Source organism: Brachycentrus maculatus, unplaced genomic scaffold, assembly GCF_059751285.1.
Source record: "Brachycentrus maculatus isolate JH-2025_06_01 unplaced genomic scaffold, ASM5975128v1 h1tg000144l, whole genome shotgun sequence".
NCBI lineage: Eukaryota > Metazoa > Arthropoda > Insecta > Trichoptera > Brachycentridae > Brachycentrus > Brachycentrus maculatus.
The window spans coordinates 4283022-4303457 of NW_028280897.1; the positions used below are offsets into that span (position 1 = coordinate 4283022).

General features: G+C 31.6%; 1 protein-coding gene across 1 annotated transcript in view; it reads right to left on the reverse strand.

Moving 5' to 3' along the window:
* Positions 1-3338: 3338 nt before the first annotated feature.
* Positions 3339-20436, reverse strand: part of LOC148308947 (solute carrier family 7 member 14) — a 170824-nt gene continuing 153726 nt past the window's right edge. The window contains exons 10-18 of the mRNA XM_088260962.1: positions 18451-18623; positions 17167-17282; positions 14459-14559; positions 13608-13763; positions 8414-8585; positions 6435-6562; positions 5539-5716; positions 4004-4126; positions 3339-3453 (exon numbers count right to left, since the gene is read on the reverse strand). Coding sequence (XP_088117088.1) covers positions 3339-3453; positions 4004-4126; positions 5539-5716; positions 6435-6562; positions 8414-8585; positions 13608-13763; positions 14459-14559; positions 17167-17282; positions 18451-18623 — 1262 coding nt within the window. The remainder of the gene's footprint in view (positions 3454-4003; positions 4127-5538; positions 5717-6434; positions 6563-8413; positions 8586-13607; positions 13764-14458; positions 14560-17166; positions 17283-18450; positions 18624-20436) is intronic.

The window sequence follows — 20436 nt, forward strand, 5'->3', positions numbered from 1 at the left end:
GAAAAGATGTATTTTTTTAAATTACCTAACGTCCAAGTGACTCTGAAATCTAGCTACGGCTTATGCAACACCGCTTATCATGACCCTACTCAGGCTTCAACTTTTTAAGTTTCATAGCCTTTGCTTACTTGTGAGTGGATATAATCTTTATGTTTAAAGTTACTATAATTTCATGTAATTCATGAGTGAAAATTCTAGGCAAAAAAACTCGCGACAGAAATCTTTTCTCGTGCGCGTAGGTTATCACGTACGTTCGTATGTGTAGGGCGGTTAATATCAAACGCCTCTTTCCAATAAATATTTTTTCAACTTTCACTAACGTTTAAATTTAATTTAAACTATTCTATTCAAATTATAAATAAACGATTTGCCTTTGAAATTTATTGAATTTTAAAGACGGTTCGTATTTGAAATATTCACTTGGAATACAATGCAAAATTGAGATAAAAAATTACCATAAGTGATTCGTAACGCGTTTATTTTGTTTTTATAGTACAATGACTTGTGTGTTTATATTTTAATTTATTGGAAATGAAAGCGAAATTTTTTGATATTCAATTCATAAATTTCAACCATTTTTAGCGATTCTTTGAGAAAATAAGGTTAAAAAATAACGCAGTCAATAAGAAAATTAAATTAAAAATATGAAAACTTCACTAAATTTAATCTCTAAGGGACAATGAACTAATGATTTATTTCTTTAATATGTTATAGTACTGATTGATTAATTATATCTACTTCGCACGTTAAGACTTTGACTGATAAGTTATGTGACCCTTTGACTGATAAGTTATCATAATGATTTCATTTAGAAAAAGGACAGGATTTTTTATTTGAAATATATAATATTAAGGTAACATATAAGATTGAGTATAATAATGTATTTTTTTAATTAGCAGAGACTTTTATGAATTGTTTGTAAGATTATTCTCTATATTTTACATACCAAAATACTGGGAATAAATAACTGGTCTAAATAATATTTCAATATAAAAATTAAAATGACGTTTTCAAGCGTCTGCTAGTATGATAGAAAAATTGATGAGAATCTTACATACATTTATAAAGGTCTCTGGTAATTTGATAAAATAAAACTTACTATAATGATTCGAAACATTTTTTAAAATATTTTACTGTGATAGTATATTTTGTTTTGAAGACAGATATTTAAAAAAAATATAAAAAATAATTATGGAAACCAAAGTTACAATCTTTCAGCTCTCGCATTTTATTTAGCAACTGATCAATTTCTAGCTATTGTAATTCCAATATCGTCGCCAAACATAAAAAAGTTTATTATGCCACGATATCATACATTTAATATGCAATCCATGTCAACTCCGCCAACTGAAACTTTGCATATGAATACGTACATTTATATATATATATATATATATATATATATATATATATATATATATATATATATATATATATATATATATATATATATATATATATATATATATATATATATATATATATATATATATATATATATATATATATATATATATATATATATATATATATATATATATATATATATATATATATATATATATATATATATATATATATATATATATATATATATATATATATATATATATATATATATATATACGAGTATATATATAAATATATATTTATATATATATATTGTCCTTAAATGTAATGACGAGAAATTCATCCGCCATAGAATAGAGATAATTTTGAATAACGTTGGCTTTTTATTTAGCTACTTTAGTTTTATAATTTTAATACTATCTAAGATACATGTTTTATAGCAGAGCTCCGCAACCGGTGTGTCGCGGTCAAATTCTATATATTTTACATTTTGTATTTTTTCATTATGTATTTAATACACAATCACAAATTAAATTTTCATAATACTGTGTATTTTTCAAAATATAGTATAGACAGTGGCGTGCACAGAGATTTTAATCAGGGTAGATAGTAGGGTTGGGTAAGGATAAGGCATAGTACGGTTGTCCAAACTTAAAACACAGTAAGGGACATTTTTTGTAGTATGTTTTTTTTTGCATTTTTGGGCTAAGTAGAATCTACTTAGTCCAAAAATGCAAAAAAAAGGTACTATAAAAAAAGTCCCTTACTGTGTTTTAAGTTTGGACAGCCGAGTAGGCACTGGTTGTGTTTCTATATCGAGTAATCGTAATCCAGGGTAGGCACTGCTATTCTGCTCTGAGTATAGAATAATTTTTGAAAAATCAATGCAGCACCTGGTGCCAACTGTTAAAAACTGCGTAATGTGCTTATAATAACCATTTGGTTAGCAAATTTCGATAAATCATTTTTTGGTACTCTAGCGAGAAATACCGGAATCGTCGGATCTGTCTTCATGATTTACAATAGTATCATACATTTTAGACAGTATGTTAGGAATACCTTCAGGGTTGTGCAAAAAGTAACGATTCATATTATTTTTTAATTCAATATGTTATACATCGAAATTAAGAATTATTAATCACTTATATTTTGCAATTAGTTGTAATATTACAAAAATAATGTACGTTAAACCAATTTTGTTTCCGCGAAAAGTAATTTGCGTAACGCTGTATATAAATTTTACCTTATAAAAGAATATGCAATGAAGTGATTCAAATATAATACATATATTGCAATACTGATTTCTTAAAATATTTGTTAATTACACGCACCCCTACACTATTTCTTTCAACACCTAATGTCGGCATTTATATTGGTAGTAGTTTCTCCAGTGTTATACGTACGGCGTAAAAAGGAGGTGGACAATAAGCTTGTCAGTCATTTAGTGATTTTTTATAACGTTGCATACATTTAGTTAAATAAAACCCGAGAGATATCATCGTCACGTAAGAGAAAGATAAAATAATGGCATACAGTGTTTATAAATTATTGAGCACATTTTACTTTTGAATTTTTATAATTAAGCTCTTGACCAAGAACTTTGGGTTACGCTATCAAAAATCGAGTTGAATATAAAACTTATTTTCATTGAAACAAGCAGGATCAAATTAATTAATTATTATTTTATAATAAGTATTGAGATTGCAGTTGAATATAAAATTTATTTTCATTGAAACAAGCGCAGGTTTCACATTAATTTATTATTATTTCATAGTAATTATTAAGATTGCGTAAACATAAATGCATTTAAGCTTTACGTATCACCACTTTTCAAATAAAAAACAAACAAAAAAATTGTATATTAATTTAATAACTATATATTTTAGGTTAAGAATTCTGGGAAGAATTTTGGTATGTCGTAGGTGAGAAAAGGTTGCGGAGCACTGCTTTATAGGATGAGGGTGCTGGATTCGGGTTTATTGAGGAGTTCAGTCATCCCAGGACGGGAATGCATCGACGTCACTCTGCCACAGGACGCTAGAGGACGTTCCCGATTTACCCTCCACCAAAGTCGACTTGGTATTGTTGGTCTTGACGTCAAATCTGCAAGAAAAACATAATTTCATTGTGAAAATTGTGTCGGGTTGTGGTCCCGTGGTTAGTGTCGCGGACTTTTAAGTCAGAGCTTCTCGGTTCGAACCCACTCTATCACAATTTGATACCTATTTCTAATAATGAGCCGCTTAGGCTCACAGAAATAGTATGAAATTGAAATATTTGTGTAAATAATAAAAACACAAATATCTCTCTTTATTTAAAATTGATAAACCAGATAAAACATTTTGAGTGTGTCCAAATACTTGTTCACAAATCTGGATTATCTCCAATTATAGGAGTTATTTATCATATTATTTTTTGACATCTCAACATAGATTAAGAAGAAAAATATGAAATTCTGGGGATTTACGGGGCTAACGACTGTTATGTGCTGGTTTACACACATGTAATATTCACCAATTCTACCCATGATTGACAACCACACTACTGGATTATAATCAAGATTAGGACCTCACATACTGAAATACACACAAATAAAAGTGTTTCTGCCTACCCCTGCGGAAAGCGGCGCGATGGTAAGTTAGTTGGTTATTACCTTTGCTCCACGGTGGAATAAGAGGGTTGGGTGGAGTAACGTTCACCCCATGCTCCGGACGATCCCCATGCACGACTTTCATATTTGTCCCCATTGTCCCAGCTAGAATTTGTATCCGAATATCTGTAAAAAATATTTCTTCATAAGATCGAGAAAGCTGAAATCGCACACATCGCTCACTCCTTTCAAGAACGTCATAAATAAAAAATCGTCAATTTTCAGTTGTGTATGTTTTCGGAATGGCCAGAAAATGTACTATATCCCAGCAAAAGAGGCATATTTTAGACTTAATATTTACCCGCTAAAGGACAGAAAATGTTGTTATTGCATTTTGAAGAAAAGGTATTGTTTAATTTTTTTTTAAATATGCTTAATATTTTCCAAATGGAGAAAAAACCCTCAGATTTTACCTAAAAAGATATATTGCACACTAAAAAGTTCAATAAGTGGCTTGATATTTATTTTCAATTCATTGTGTTATATTTTTAAACTTTAAAAACGTTCTCCTGAAAAATCAAGTTTTTTGATTTATGACGTTCTTGAAAGGATTGAGCGACATGAACAACACCGGAAATAATCTACATATAACGGCGAATATATCTTATCTTTTTTGTGAATTAAAAGCATTGTTAAGGTAATATAGCACTCTCTTTATCATTCATCGTTATCTTTGTCTAATACCACTTTAATGCGGTATATGTAAAAAACGTTTCTTCAAATGATCGGGAAAGGTAAAACCTTGGGTTCTTACTCAATATTTAAGTAAGTAATTGCGTTCGTGATTTACTTGAATAGAATTTTTGTTATCCAACAAGAGCTCCGTTGAATATTAAAACTATTTCGACACTTTTGTGCAGACTATTGATGTCATTCACAGGCGTGTGTTTTATATAAAAGCATCAGTGTCGTCTCTAGTTTTATGGAAGAAAATAAAGAAACGGACATATTGATGGAAATGAATCCATGTACATTAGGACTGATTAATCGGTCGTTGTATTTGTGATTTTCTAATGATTGTTTGATCAAGGGTTTTTCATAAATGTGATCACTTTATAATAATGCTGCATTGTGTAATAATAAATAAATAAATATTGGAAAAAAACACGTTTCAAATAAGAAAACCTATGGAACATAAAAATGACCACAAATTAACTAAAATAAATGACAAATATTATGTATTTAATTTAATAACGTCTAAATCATATCTCTAATGTCTTATTACGTATTGTCCGCCTCCGTAGTGGTCAGCACGCTCGGCCACCGTACTGGAGGTCCCGAATTCTATTCCCAGGGGGGGAGGTCAAATAAATATAAGTGATTTCATCACTCTAATATTTATTCAATATTACCCTAGACTGATACCTGAAGCGAAGGGCTGATCGCCTTTCCTACATACGTTAACGATGAAGTTAACACTGCGTTTATATGATGAAGTACCCTATGCACCATCGGGTGCGGAAAGGGTTTGAATGAATGAATAATTGAATGAAATTAGGTCTAAATTAGGTCTACTTTTAAAATGAAATATTGCTCACCCTCCATAAGCTCCCAGATTGAAGTGTCCATCCCCTTCAAAGATAGTCTTGTTTGGGTCTGGTTCATTGCGCCTCTTCTTCTCCATAGGAACCGGAACTTGGATATCTTCTTCTTCCTCTTCTTTCCCAAGTTCCAGAGTCGAATTTTTGATTCCGTAATAAAAGTACATTACAAAACCTACAAAAAAGTAAAAAAAATAGGGTGGACCATAGACATCAACAAATGGAGCCGCCAATAATTTAGCAATGTTACCAATATTAAAATAAGTCCACCGTTTTTGTCACGTCAATCATTACCAACTTACGAAAATAATGTATTTACGAAGGCGAATTTTCCTCAAGAAAATGATGACTGAAAATATTGATTTTATCGGCTGTTATAAACACAAAACGAGTCTAATACAATCCTGTATAGGTGGAGTATATTAAATTAGATATTTCTCCCGTCTTATAATGATCCTTTGCCATCATAATTAATGCTTATCTCTTATGGAAATAATTTGTTGGGGAAAAAATATGTAGTATATCCTTGAAATATTCTGGTTCATTGCTATCATATTTTATTTATTGTTTTGGCATTAACTGTGTGGTAAGACATGTTACAATGATTAAAGAAAACGCTTGTTTTTTACCACTTGAGTTTTATTATAGACTACATGTTTCAGAAGTTAAACTTCCATCATTCAGGTCTGTATAATAATTATACAGTTATTATATAGACCTGAATGATTGAAGTTTAACTTCTGAAACATGTAGTCTATAATAAAACTCAAGTGGTAAAAAACAAGTGTTTACTTTAATCATTGGTATCATATTTAATTCTCAACACTTATAGAAATAAATTGTTGAGAAAAAATGAGCACATACCTAGTGTTAAAAGTTAAAAAAAAACTTACCAAGTGTCATCCAGACAGTGAATCTCACGAGAGTCAGTATGGAGAGCTTGAAGATGAGGTAAATGTTGACAGTAACTGCTATTGCTGGAACGAAGGGTAGTCCCGGTGTAGTATAGAGAACGGCACTCCTAGAAAACAGGAGATAAAAAAAATATAGTGTCAAATAATTATAAAAAATAATCTGTATAATTCTTCTTCTTCTTCTTCTGGTTGGTGTAGGCCTTGTGGCCTGTTTTTAAGAGGGATTAGCCTCCTGCGATGTCGAATCCCAGCTGTGGATCCATCTCTTTGGTGGTCTGCCCGCCAGTCGTCTTCCTCGATGTTTTCGCCGTACAGTGCAATTTAGAGGAGTCTGGATGGTTCCATTTTCCTCACATGCGTATACCATTGTCTCCTTCAATGCCTTCCCCACCTAACGACATCTTCGATCTTTTCCATTCACATATCCCTTATTTCGTTGTTCCCTATTCTGACTCGTACACTCTTGCCAGATATGTTTCTTAGAGTTTTCATTTCTGAAACTCGTTTTTTTCTGAAAGCGCGTTTTTTGTGACTACGGTGTCCACTCTGCTTTCAATCTAAAATCGCTCACTCCTTTCAACAACGTCAAATATAAAAAATCGTAAATATTTCAGTTGAGCATGTTTTCGGATTGCCAAGAAAATGTACTACCTCCCAGCAAAAGCGGCAACTTCAACTTAATATTTACCGGCTACAGGACAGAAAGTGTTGTTTTTGCCTTTGAAGAAAAGGTATTGTTGATTTTTTTTTAAAAATACAAAATATTTTTCAAATGGATAAAAAACATTCAGGATTAACCTAAAAATATCTGTTGCACACTAAAAAGTTCAATAAGTGGCTTGATATTTATTTTTAATACATTTCATTCTATTTTTAAACTTCAAAAAACGATCTCCTAAAAATTCAAGTTTTATGATATATGACGTTGTTGAAAGGAGTGAGCGATATGTCATGATGGGTCACACACAAGTTTTGCATATTTTAATTTTTTATCTTATTTATTAAAACAACTTAATACTCTAAAATATTAAGAAAAGAACCAACAAGAAAAAGAAAAAAACACCGTGAGGTGTGTGAAGTAAAAATAACATTTAACTAAACTAATCCACAATGCATGACTGGATAGTTAGTATTAAATAAAATAGGTAATGTCTGTTGACAATATATTTAAGCATTTTTTCTACCTTCAACGTCCCAAGAAGGCAACTCTAAAATTTTGACTTAACTATAATAATTCCTTCATAGATTTGATAATGTCCAAATGACCTGATGATGAAATGATTATTCCGAAACCGGTAATTACGAAGTAGTATTTTTTAAAGTGATATTGCACAAAGTGAACGATGAATGATAAGGAGAGTGTTATATTTCCATACAACAAAGTTAACTAATGCTTTTAATATACAAAAATTAAAAAAATACATTTGGCCTTTTATTTCTACCTATTTAGTCGTTTTGACTTGTATCACCTACTTTCAAAATCCGCCAGATCCATGTAAGTCGATTTTCCAAAAAATACAAAATTTTCCGGGTAACATTTCTTATTAAAAGATTTGTCTATCTTTAGATAAAATATTGTGAAATAGAGAATTTTCCAATTTTTTTAGAATTTTTTACAGTACCTATTAAAAAATACGAAACACAAACCGATAGTGACGTTTTCTTCATATTTGACCTATCACCGCTCTCTGATTGGCCGATATGGGTCGGAAGGCAAGTTTCAAGTCAAATCTTTTAATAATAAATGTTACCCGGAGAATTTTGTATTTTTTGGAAAATCCACTTACATGGATCTGGCGGGTTTTGAAAGTAGGTGACGCACTTATAGATAATGAATAAATATTTGTAATTTATCGAACAGAATGGCAATTACAATCGCATTTCGTAACTAATGGGCCACCATTAGGAACGGAAACGGAAGACGAAGATAGCGATTTAATTTAAGGGTCTCAATTTACCTGTTTTGCGGTTTGCGCGAAATGGCGAGCAGGATTCCGAGTATGCCGATTACAAGGAGGGCCATTATTGTTGCCGTAGCCGGGGAGCGAGCCGGGGAACCGCACACAGCCGTGATGTCGAAGCACACGATCAGGCAGTAGAGGAAACCGACCATTCGCATGACGTACATCCCTGTAATGAGAAACATATATTTTTTTAATTTAACATATTTTGAAAAAAGCTAAAGTTTTATTCATTTACTAGACATTTCTACTTATAACATATCGCTCACACCTTTCAACAACGTCATATATCAAAAATCGTCAATTTTCAGTTGTGCATATTTCCGAAATGCCCTGAAAATGTACTATATCCCAGTAAAAGAGGCATATTTTTAACTTAATATTTACCCGCTACAGGGCAGAAAGTGTTGTTTTTGCATTTTGAAGAAAAACTATTGTTCAATTATTTTTTTAAATAAACTAAATATTTTTGAAATGGAGAAAAAACATTCAGGTTTTACCTAAAAAGATCTGTTGCACAGTAAACAGTAAGTGGTTTGATATTTATTTTTAATACATTTCATTATATTTTTAAACTTTAAAAACGATCTCCTGAAAATCAAGTTTTTTGACATATGACGTTGTTTAAAGGAGTGAGCGATATGTTATTCATATAAAGTAAAGCTATGTTACCTCTACAAAAAGAGACCAATCTCTTGGGCTTGGAGAGGGAATTTCACTCAATGTTTATTGTTTGTACTTAATAAATGATTTAAAAGTCTTTTTCCTTCATATTATTTTTTGTAATTTAAATTTAACTTTGCTTTAAAATCACTGTAAATATTTTATTATTACTCAATTATAATGTCTACCGGTTTCGAAGCTAACTGCTTCTTTATCAAGACTCATCAATAGTTTATCAAAGATTTAAAATAAAAAATTACATTTCAATTATAAAATGGAAAATCACACAGTTCGTGCTTCAAATATGATATCATATAATTTTTTCTATAGTAGGTTGTATGGTTTTGTCCACAGTATTAAGTATTATTTTTATCTTAACATATAAGAAAAATGGTATTCATATAATCCCCTGGTTTGAACATAAATCTAATCCTCCCAGACACTCTTTTCATGCACTAAAACATATATCAGGAAAACAATTCCTACTAGGCAATATCGATCTTGACCTAGTAGGAAAAAAACTGCATCGGCCCTGAGTGTGCGCTATGGTAATAAATACCGTTTTCTGTCGAGAAGAGTAAATCCGTTTTACATTTAATATAGACGTATGTACACAGTGCCGTAATAAGGTTAATGGAATTCATGATGGATTCCATTTTGGATTTCTGTACACCGATGTCAACCGAAATAAAGTGATTGCTGTCTTAATTAACAGGAAAATGAGTTTTCACTACATCCCTCTGGTTGTTGTTTTGTACCAGCAAAAAATATGGAAATATATGCATATATGAAAACATCGCTCTTGGATTCCAATCATCTGGGTATTTTTGACGTTAGTTAGACGAAGTTAATATTTTTATTTAGTTAGGTTTTTCGCATAGGTTTTTTCATTTCAATTAAAAATGACAGAAATTAAACAACTTTTATTTTAAACCGAAAAATACTCGTTTGAAAAGGGGAAACTGTTTCTATAACATATTAGGTGTTATCTTTTAAATTATTGATTGGCATCGTAGTATATTATGGAATATTTTTGCCACTTTTATTTTATTTAACCAGTGATCAAGTTTCGTCGATACCGACATCATCAGACTAATGGGAGGCTAGACAAAATTCGTATATGTTATGTGAAAATGTTATAAACAACGAGGCAAGGGGGTTGAAAAGCATTATTTTTAAATACGTTTTGAAATAAGTATAATCGAAGTTATCACAAAGAATAAAATATATTACTATTTATTTCATAAACACCGTGCAGTTTATTGTCATTTCCTAAAATAAAAATCCTCATTATACTCGTATAAACATTGTTTTTTTGTAATATAGTAAAAGGTTATCGTTTAATTAGCACAATAATTAAAAATCGTATTCAGTTTTCGATTACCTAAATTTAAATAAAATTTATTTCCAAGTTCGACTGCAATATACTCACGTTGAGAGTCAATAGTAAAAAGGTCCTTAATATAACTAAAAACTAACTAACTAATCATCACGCCGTTTCCCCGCAGGGGTAGGCAGAGAGCATAGAACGCCACACCACTCTGTCTTTGCAAACATTCTTCGCCCCTTCCACGTTCATGCATCTCCTCATACATATCCGATTGTTACGACTCCTAACCTGACCACTTTCAAGTATTTGGCATACCTGATCGTACCATGTTTTTCTCGGTCTTCCTCTGCTCTTTTTTCCACTTACATTCACCTCATAAATTTGTTTTAGCGTTTTTCCCTCACTCATTCGTTCTACATGTCCAAACCATCTCAACACACCTTTCTTAATTTTATAAATAATGCTTATCTCAGCTTTGCATTCCTTCCTTATTTCACTATTCGCACATCTATCATACATCGTTTTGTCGCACATTCTTCTGAGAGATCGCACTTCGACTGCATTCAGTCTACTTTCATCCTTCTTTTGCCAACTCCATGTTTTACTTCCATACATTAGAGTTGGAACCAGGACTCCGTTAATATCAATATGATATATTGGGGGTTAATTTCCAGAAGTAATATATTGACGAAATAAAAGTTGAACGATCAGAGGGTGTAACTCAGCGGACCGAAAACCTTATTTTGTAGCTTGCATGTGGGAAGCTGATAAGGAAGGATCTATGTATTCTACGAATATAGCGAATGTTTTATTTTTCAAACTATTAACCTCTATTGTGTTAGCATTATGGGGTAAAATCCGAAGAATATTACGTATTCAAGTTGTAAAAAATAACTTTTATCATTATAATTTTTTTAGGATAAGTTTACGTTTTTTTAAGAAGAATGATGAGGTATGGGCAGAAGACAAATTTCCTGGCTCCGGAATATACGAAATTAGACGGGATCAGGACCATCGAGGCGCTGTTCAGAGCTGCCCAAGAGTAGGATAATTACTCTCGAGTAACGTCGGGGGGCCTGAGATGACACGCACAGAAGAGGAAGAAGTTTTTTTGTCTTACGACCCAAATTTAAAATTCACTCTTCTCGACCGTAACCACGAAACCTAAAGCTGTATTTCTCAATGATCTTCAGATAAGTATATTATTTTAATGTATAGTTTTCTCATAAAACACTTTTCTTAATAAATTACCAGAGCAGCTCAAGCTATATATCGTAGTTATACAGGAGAAAGCGACCAAGTTCATTTTTTACAAAAACTTGATCATTTACTATTTAATATCTTACTAGTTTAATATTGCCCTGAAAAAATCCCATGTGATTTTAAACTTGGAAGTATAATATATTGACTTGTTAAAAATGACTAACTACATTGATGTTTATTTTCTTGCCAAGCAAAAGTGATTTGAATAACCCTCCTGAACATTTTACGTTTTGTCAGTTGGTCACTTTCTCCTGTACGACTACGATATGTATAAGAACGTTCTGATTTATAAGTACGTCGAACTTGCGGTACCGACTGATTGTGGTTTTTGTCAAAAACAATATTTTGAAACATTTAACGATTTGATATAATAAAATATTCTTTAATCTTTTAAACATTTCTTTAATTTTATTTTTTAACTTTCAATAAAATTGGAGTAAGTAGCTCTTATAATACTTAAGTTACGACAAGTAAAGTTGTTGACGATAGTCAATAGTCTGACTTCTACGGAGTTTTACGTAGTTTCCTCCCAGCAATGGGCAAATGCAGAAATGTTTCTGATTGGCCTACACTAGATTATCCCTCCTGTTTCCAACACAGATTAAAATAAAACAAAAATCTACTTTATGCTCTATAAACCTTATATATATATATAATAAACAAGGTAAATAATAAATTCAGCTTCCATATAAAACATAGGTTAACTTTGATATACTCGTATACAGAAGTGTAAATGATAAATTTATGAACATCTAATAAAATTGATCATGTTATGACGATGACAACCCTACATTTTTTTCATTATAAAGTTAAAGGATTTGTCTCCGCGGTCCACTGATCCGTTTAGTTATTTGGATTGGTCCGAGATCATATCTGGCTAGGACAGCTTGGATCTCGTAAATATTTCAAACTAATTTCAAACTCATCAGTTTTTCATGCTCGCACATCCATCTTGTTTGAAAACGCTGGCTTAAGGAAAATAAGATGAAGTTTCGTAACTTAATATAATTTAAAATGTGTTAAATAAATAATTGGTGCACAATATGAGTGTGTCCAAATCTTTGTTCACATAACTGGGTTTAGTCGAGGTAGGAGTAACATTTTTCAGCATCTCATAGTTCAGTAGTTCTTATCCATGTTGGAGGTACCGAATCCCCCAGTTTCATGTGCGCGTTCACCGAACCCTTTATTGGAAAAAAATATTGCTAGATTTTTATATATTCCTTTCAAACAATATACTACATCTATTGGATAAATTAATATATCATACGTCGTATAATTATACATGATATTTTATATATTGCTTTAAAATATTATACTAGATCTTTTAGATAAATTAATATGTCATACGTTGTATCATTTTTCTTAATATTGTACAAGTCGGGTGTGTTTTGTCCTCTGCCGAACACGGGAGGTTGACTCACCGAACCCAGGTTAAGAACCACTGTCCTAGTTTGTAAAATAATTCGGGAAAAATCTTATATACATTTCATAGAGGTCTCTGCTAGTTAAAACTTGTTCAACTCAACCATAGATGCTGACGAGAACTCGCATACGAAAGAAGGTATCAATTGAAGGATGTGCGTCTTCTGAAATTTGAGTATTTTGGTTGTCAATCATGGGTAGAATGGTGAACATTACATGTGTACAAAATGATCACTCAAACCAGCCTATGGTAGGTCGTACGACAACATATTATTTTTCAGTGTAGCAATTGCATTCTTTCCTTAAATCACACCATTGGAACATCTATCAAAGGTGGTTTTGCCGCATTGAGAAATCGCATTTCGACGGCATTCGGTATATTTTCATCCTTCTTTTGCCAACTCCAGGCTTCATCTATAAAGATGAATATCTATGAAGATGTATGAAAATAATTTATCTTTGCAATGATGAAAGTAAGAATGCTCAAAGAGATTTGATGAATTGACGTACCGCTCTGTTGAGTAGCTGGTCCACAGTCTACCCAGGGGAAGATGGCTGGACACAGGTACGTCAGAGCCTGGAGGCGCCTTGCGAGGTTGCTAAGGGTTGGACCCATTGTACCCCCCGTTCCCATGCTGGATCCAGGAGTTCCACCGTGTAGGGTTCCTAATGAAACAAATATTAAAATGTAGTATACTCAACCTTTTTCCAACCCCTATACAATGGGTGGCCAACCCGCGGCTCGTGACGGCCTTGCGTGCGGCCTGCGGTCATGTATGACGAAATATCGTATAAATATTTTTAAATATCAGATCCTTCAGAATATATTTTAAATTATATTTAAGTTATTAAAACTAATCATGTTTCTGTAATCACATGAAATGAATATATTCTGGTGAAAAGAAATCCAAATATCGCACTGAGTACCCATTGATAAAATGGTTTTGATTTTTTTGGTTAAAATTCATAAAAATGTTTATTACTATACAGATACATTTTTTGTTAGTTCATTGTGTGTTTTCTTCTCACATCTGGTTGTAGTAATGTTTTTTTTTCACAATCACCCTGAAACTACACAAAATGTTTAACACATTCGATTAGTGCATGTTGGTCTTTCGGTTGACCAAAAATCGCATGTGTGAAACATTTTGTGTAGTTTTAAGTGTGTAAATGGTGCTATGGTGGTGAAGGGTGGTATTGTTTGCATGCTGTGGTAGTGATTGTCCTGACGAAGAGACGGGTACGTCTCGAAACTGGTAGACATAAAAATCTTGGTGAGTGGTTATTTACTAATATTATTAACATTTTTGTAAAAAAAAGGATTTATCATAACGTCAAATATTGTTTGCAATGTCACTTACCATAGAATTTATTTTCGGTTTGATCTGACACCAGGAACTGATCGTCTCGGCCGAAGTCTTCATTATCCTCCCCGGGCAGAGTATCGTCCGAGTCTGGAGAGCTATCAGACAAAATTCAATACTTACACTTATCTGCCGAAAAAACAAATCTAATAGCTATCTGGAGATAATCCAGATTTTGTGAACAAGTATTTGGACACACTCAAAATGTTCTAATAGCTAACTATGAGTACCCAATACTTTTTCATGCATATACACAAGAATTATTATATTTAATCAAGTAAGACATGATTAAATTGTAAATAAAGACATTTGTTTTTTTATCACTTTAGTATAATATTGAGATAAGTACTATCGATAAAATTAAGAAAGGTGTGTTGAGATGGTTTGGACGTGTAGAACGTATGAGTGAGGAAAGAACGGTTAAAAAAATTATCAGGCGAATGTAGTTGGAAAAAGAAGCAGAGGAAGACCGAGGAAAACTTGGCACAATCAGGTATGTCAAATACTTGAAAGCGGCCGGGACAGGGTTCGTAATAATCGTTGGATATGTATGAGGAGATGCATGAATGTAGAAGAGGCGAATAATGTTTGACAGAGTGGTGTGGCCTCTGCCTACCCCTGCGGGGAAACGGCGTGATGGTTAGTTAGTTAGTTAGTTACTATAATATAAGGTATATTTATATTCAAACCCGTAGATGGAAGCATACCAAAACTTGTAAAAAATAAATATTATACTTAAGTGCTAAAAAACAAGTGTATTCATTTACAATTTTAAATATATTATAACGATTTAGGATAAACGTTTATTGTGGTTGCAACCGAGTTTCTGTAAATATTAGATCCGGTAAGTGAGATATGAAAAAAAGTTTTGTACTCAAGCAGCACAGGATTTTCCAATTTTTATAGGAAAACTGGATGGAATGAAAAATATGACATGTGTAATGGGTGAATTGTATGAATTTTGTTTCATTTGCGTCATATTGTGTTACGTGACCATTCCAGATAACATACTTCATGTGAAAGGTTTGTTTTAAAAATAAATACCTATTCTCGGATATAACGAGGAACGGTTATAACGAGCAAATTCAGACGGTCCCTTCATCCTCGTTATAACCGAGTTTGACTGTATTTATATCCATGTAAGTTTAAACTGTATGATGGCTTGGCAGAAAGCTTTATGATTAAAAGGAAGTTGAGTCATTTTAAACAAATAATTAATTTTATTTATGTATTATATATATATATACAGTATACAAATGTAACTGTTAAAAAATACACATAAAATGTTATACAAAAAAAATCGTATATGATAAATAATATTGTAATTTAAAGTAGCATAAGATATTTATTTAGAATAATGGAAATACTCAAAATAAGTGGGTTTTTTGTTACCACTTTATTCAAATTACTTCCGTAGTCTAGTTTTTACATTTTAAAGTTCAGGCGATGCGCTTCGTATTGCGATGACAAATTAGTAAGCACAGTGTGAGATATAGTGTAATGCGCGTTATTTGAGGACGTGTTACTGAATTTAAATACACGAGGCGTATTTACGAGTATGTACTCGTACGTTTGCGTTTTTGACTCACAAAGAATGGTGCGTTCTTTATGGGGTTAAAAATGTATTCAGAGATATTCAGTTTTTTTCGAAACGTAGATTTTGTGAAACCTGTTTTTTTTAATTTTCATAAAATTATTTTTTTAATGTCTTTCAGATATATTTTATTTTTAAACAGAACGTAGATTTTATACGACTTTTTTGATTATATTATTTTACGGATTTTAGTTAAGACTGTTTCAGAAATATTGCATTTAATTACAAAACTTAGGTTTTGTATTCCCACTAGGACCCTGTGTTTCATGTTAAAATATTTTTTGTTTTTTTATTAATTTTTGTATTTTTCATTATAACTGCCTGTGAATCTAAATATTGTGAATTATTAAATCATCCATTTTTGAAATTTAACCAGGTGTTACCAACTAAATGTAATTGAAAAAAAATGACGTGTTTTTAAACAACTTTTATTGTTATTTAAAAGTAATGAAATCATTGCGATTAAAAGTAATGTTGATACAATGTTGAAAATGTGCGAGTATTCTATCTTTGTTACAAGAAGATTAATTATATTAAATAATATATTTATGTATGAGAGCTAAAAACGATATGAACTAACTAAAATAAAATATGTGAATGTTGTAATGGAATCGTAAACGTATCGCTAAATTGCAAACAACATTATTTTAGTTATAAATAAAGTTTTGTATCAAATGTGTGGAATTATTTGGGTAAGTTAAAAAAAAAACAGTTACAAAGTGTAATGAAAAAAGAAGTATCGCAATATTCGCAAGATAAAAATTAGCATAGTATTTACCTAAAACTTAGGTATTGAGTTACAAATCCATAGTAGTAAAAAATGTTGAAATGAAACGCTGAAATATCGCAGGAAACATCAAAACAGACGCTTTTATATAAAAAAATAAAGAAAGAGATTAATTAAATAATATGGTAAAAATATATTAAAAGACGAACGCTTGCAAAGGTAATATTATCCTTTATAATAAAAATATAAAATTAGTCGAATTAAAACAAATAATTAGCTTGAATATTCAAGTTTCGAAATATCAAATTTGTTTTTTTTGGTTTTTTCAAATCACAGTTGTTGTTTTGAAGTTACTTTCCAAACAATCTACATATGTTGACTCACCTTCTTGTTACTTTGCGGACCATGATCCTCTGCGTGTTGGAAGTCACGATGGTATCACCCAAGGTATGCGCAGTCATGCCGGGAATCCCTCCGGACAACATTGAATCTCCATACATCTTCGGAGAACAAAAACATATATTTTGCGGCATATCGCTCACTCCTTTCAACAACGTCATATATCAAAAATCGTCAATTTTCAGTTGTGAAGAAAATGTACTATATCCCAGCAAAAGCAGCATATTTTTAACTTAATATTTACCCGCTACAGGGCAGAAAGTGTTGGTTTTGCATTTTGAAGAAAAGGTATTGTTTATAATTTTTAAATAAACTAAATATTATTAAAATGGAGAAAAAACATTCAGGTTTTACCTAAAAAGATCTGTTACACATTAAAAAGTTTAATAAGTGGCTTAATATTAATTTTTGATATATTTCATTATATTTTTAAACTTAAAAACGTTCTCCTGAAAAATCAAGTTTTTTGATTTATGACGTTGTTGAAAGGAGTGAGCGATATATCATATCCTTGGGTAACGAAATAAAACACTTTGCATGTTTAAAAACCTGAAGAAATAATTTTTGTTAAGAAATGTGGTAAAGAAATCATTCACAATGAAATCTTTTCAGATGTTTTAATCACCAGTTTTACGAGTATTTACACATTTAGTTATGATTGAATAAAAACTTAACCTAGAGATACAAGATTAACATTTTATTTATATTTGAAGCACTGGCTATGTGATTTTCTATTTTAGTATTAAAATGTAACTTTGTTTTAAAATCTCTATAAATATTTTTTTTTTAAATATTGTATTTTAAACAAAGTTACATTTTAAATATACAAGATTAACAGATTGACAAAACGGGCACACAATAATTAATAAAAATAATAAATAATAATAATCAATAATAATAATGAAACATACGAGTAGATATTAAATAGAATTTACATAATTCTATGTAATATCTGCTTGTGTGTTTCATTTGAACCCTTATACGCATCCCAATGGTGCATAGGGCACTGCATCATATAAGCACAGTATTATCTTGATCGTTAACACATGAAGGAAAGATTCAGGTACCACTCCAGGGTAATACTGAATAAATATTACAGTGAAAAAAATCACTTTTATTTATTTGACCCCCCCTGGGAATCGAACCCGGGACCTCCAGTACGGCAGCCGAGCGTGCTGACCATTACACTACGGAGGCGGACTCTTATGTTAAGATGTCAAAAAAATGTAATGTTTTCAGATTTAACATATAAATAAATTAAAATAATACCCCTGTATGGACGTTAATATTTGATCCATCGATGTTCGTATCCTTAACCGGTGTCCCACCCATGATCGGAGTTCGAAGGCTCTGGGGCAGGAGTTCAATTAGGTTGGTCGAATGCGGTTGGTAGCGCAGGATCAGTACGCAGGTCGAGACCAATGTATACGCGAGAAGTGTCCCTGAAATTATATCGAGTTAGTCCCTATAAATGTCCTGCATGAATGGATCATTCTCATGAGTTTAGTCTCTATAAATGTCCATGAGTTTAGTCTCTATAAATGTCTGGTAAGAATGGATCATTCTCATAAGTTTAGTCCCTTTAAATGTCCTGCATGAATGGATCATTCTCATGAATTTAGTCTCTATAAATGTCCATGAGTTTAGTCTTAATAAATGTCTGGTAAGAATGGACCATTCTCATGAGTTTAGTCTCTATAAATGTCCTGCGTGAATGGATCATTTTCATAAGTTTAGTCCCTATAAATATCCTGCATGTATGGATCATTCTCATGAGTTTAGTCCCTATAAATGTTTGCATGAATGGATCATATCATGAGTTTAGTCCCTATAAATGTCCTGCATGAATGGATCATTCTCATGGGTTTAGTTCCTATAAATGTCATGCATGAATGGATCATTCTTATGAGTTAAGTCCCTATAAATGTCATGCATGAATGGATCATTCTCATAAGTTTAGTCCCTATAAATGTTTGCATGAATGGCTCATTCTCATGAGTTTAGTCTCTATAAATGTGCTGCATGAATGGATCATTCTCATGAGTTTAGTCCCTATAAATGTCCTGCATGTATGGATCATTCTCATGAGTTTAGTTCCTATAAATGTCCTGCATGAATGGATCATTCTCATAAGTTTAGTCCCTATAAATGTCCTGCAAGAATGGATCATTCTCATGACGTGTTATGATTGGCTAATAAACTAATATGAAAAATCACAAGACTATCAATAACATTCTTTTTAAAATATATACAGAAGTAAGAGAGATATGAAGGTTTAAACATAAGTTATTTTAATAAAACGAAAAACGGACACGGCTATACGTCATCATATTTTACGTTATCAGGTGTATCCCTTTATGTATCTGCTTTATAGAGCTGTAATACTAGTAGTGTGGATTCGTTTCTGTGACGCCATTCGTTACGAACTTACGAAAATAACGTTTTTACAAAGGCGAATTTTCCATAAGAGAATGATGAATGAAAATATTGATTATATCGGCTGTAACAAACACAAAACGAGTCTTACACAGCCCTTTGTATGTTGAGTATGTTAAATTAAATATTCCTCCCGAGTGATAATACCCTATTGGAATGTGCGAATAGAGGGTTTTTTAAAAGTTTGTGGAGGTCGTGAGTACAAAGGAATATAATCATGGACTGACTCTTCCCCGTACCCAAATATTTATAAGACAAGTGTTATAAATTGCTATAAAATGTTTTAAAATCTTATAAATAAATTTCCCCGAAAGTAAATATAAGTTATTTATAAATTCGGATTCAATTTGTAGGACTTCGTTTTAATTTATATTTTAAATATTAAATTCAAGCACTGATTTTTAGAATCTACCAAACCGTATTTTATTATTGGAAACACATAAAAAATAAATTTTCGGACAATAATTTTTCATATTAATAGTGTTTTTTTCTGTTAAAAAACTAATTCTTATTTTTCTTGTAACCCTTATTCGCACCCAATGGTGCATAGGGAACTGCATCGCATTAACGCAGTGAAATATTTAAAAAATAAAAAAAAGTCAAGGGTAATATTAAACAAATATTAAATTGTAAATTCACCAATATTTATTTTCACCCCACTCTGCGAATCGAACCCGAGACCTCCAACACCGTAACAAAAAACACGCTAATCATTACACCACGGAGGCGGACAAAATAACAGTCAATAATATAACCGGATTTTTCGTCCGTTATATCCGTTCGTTAAGTAGAAGTCCGTCATATTATTATTTTGATTGT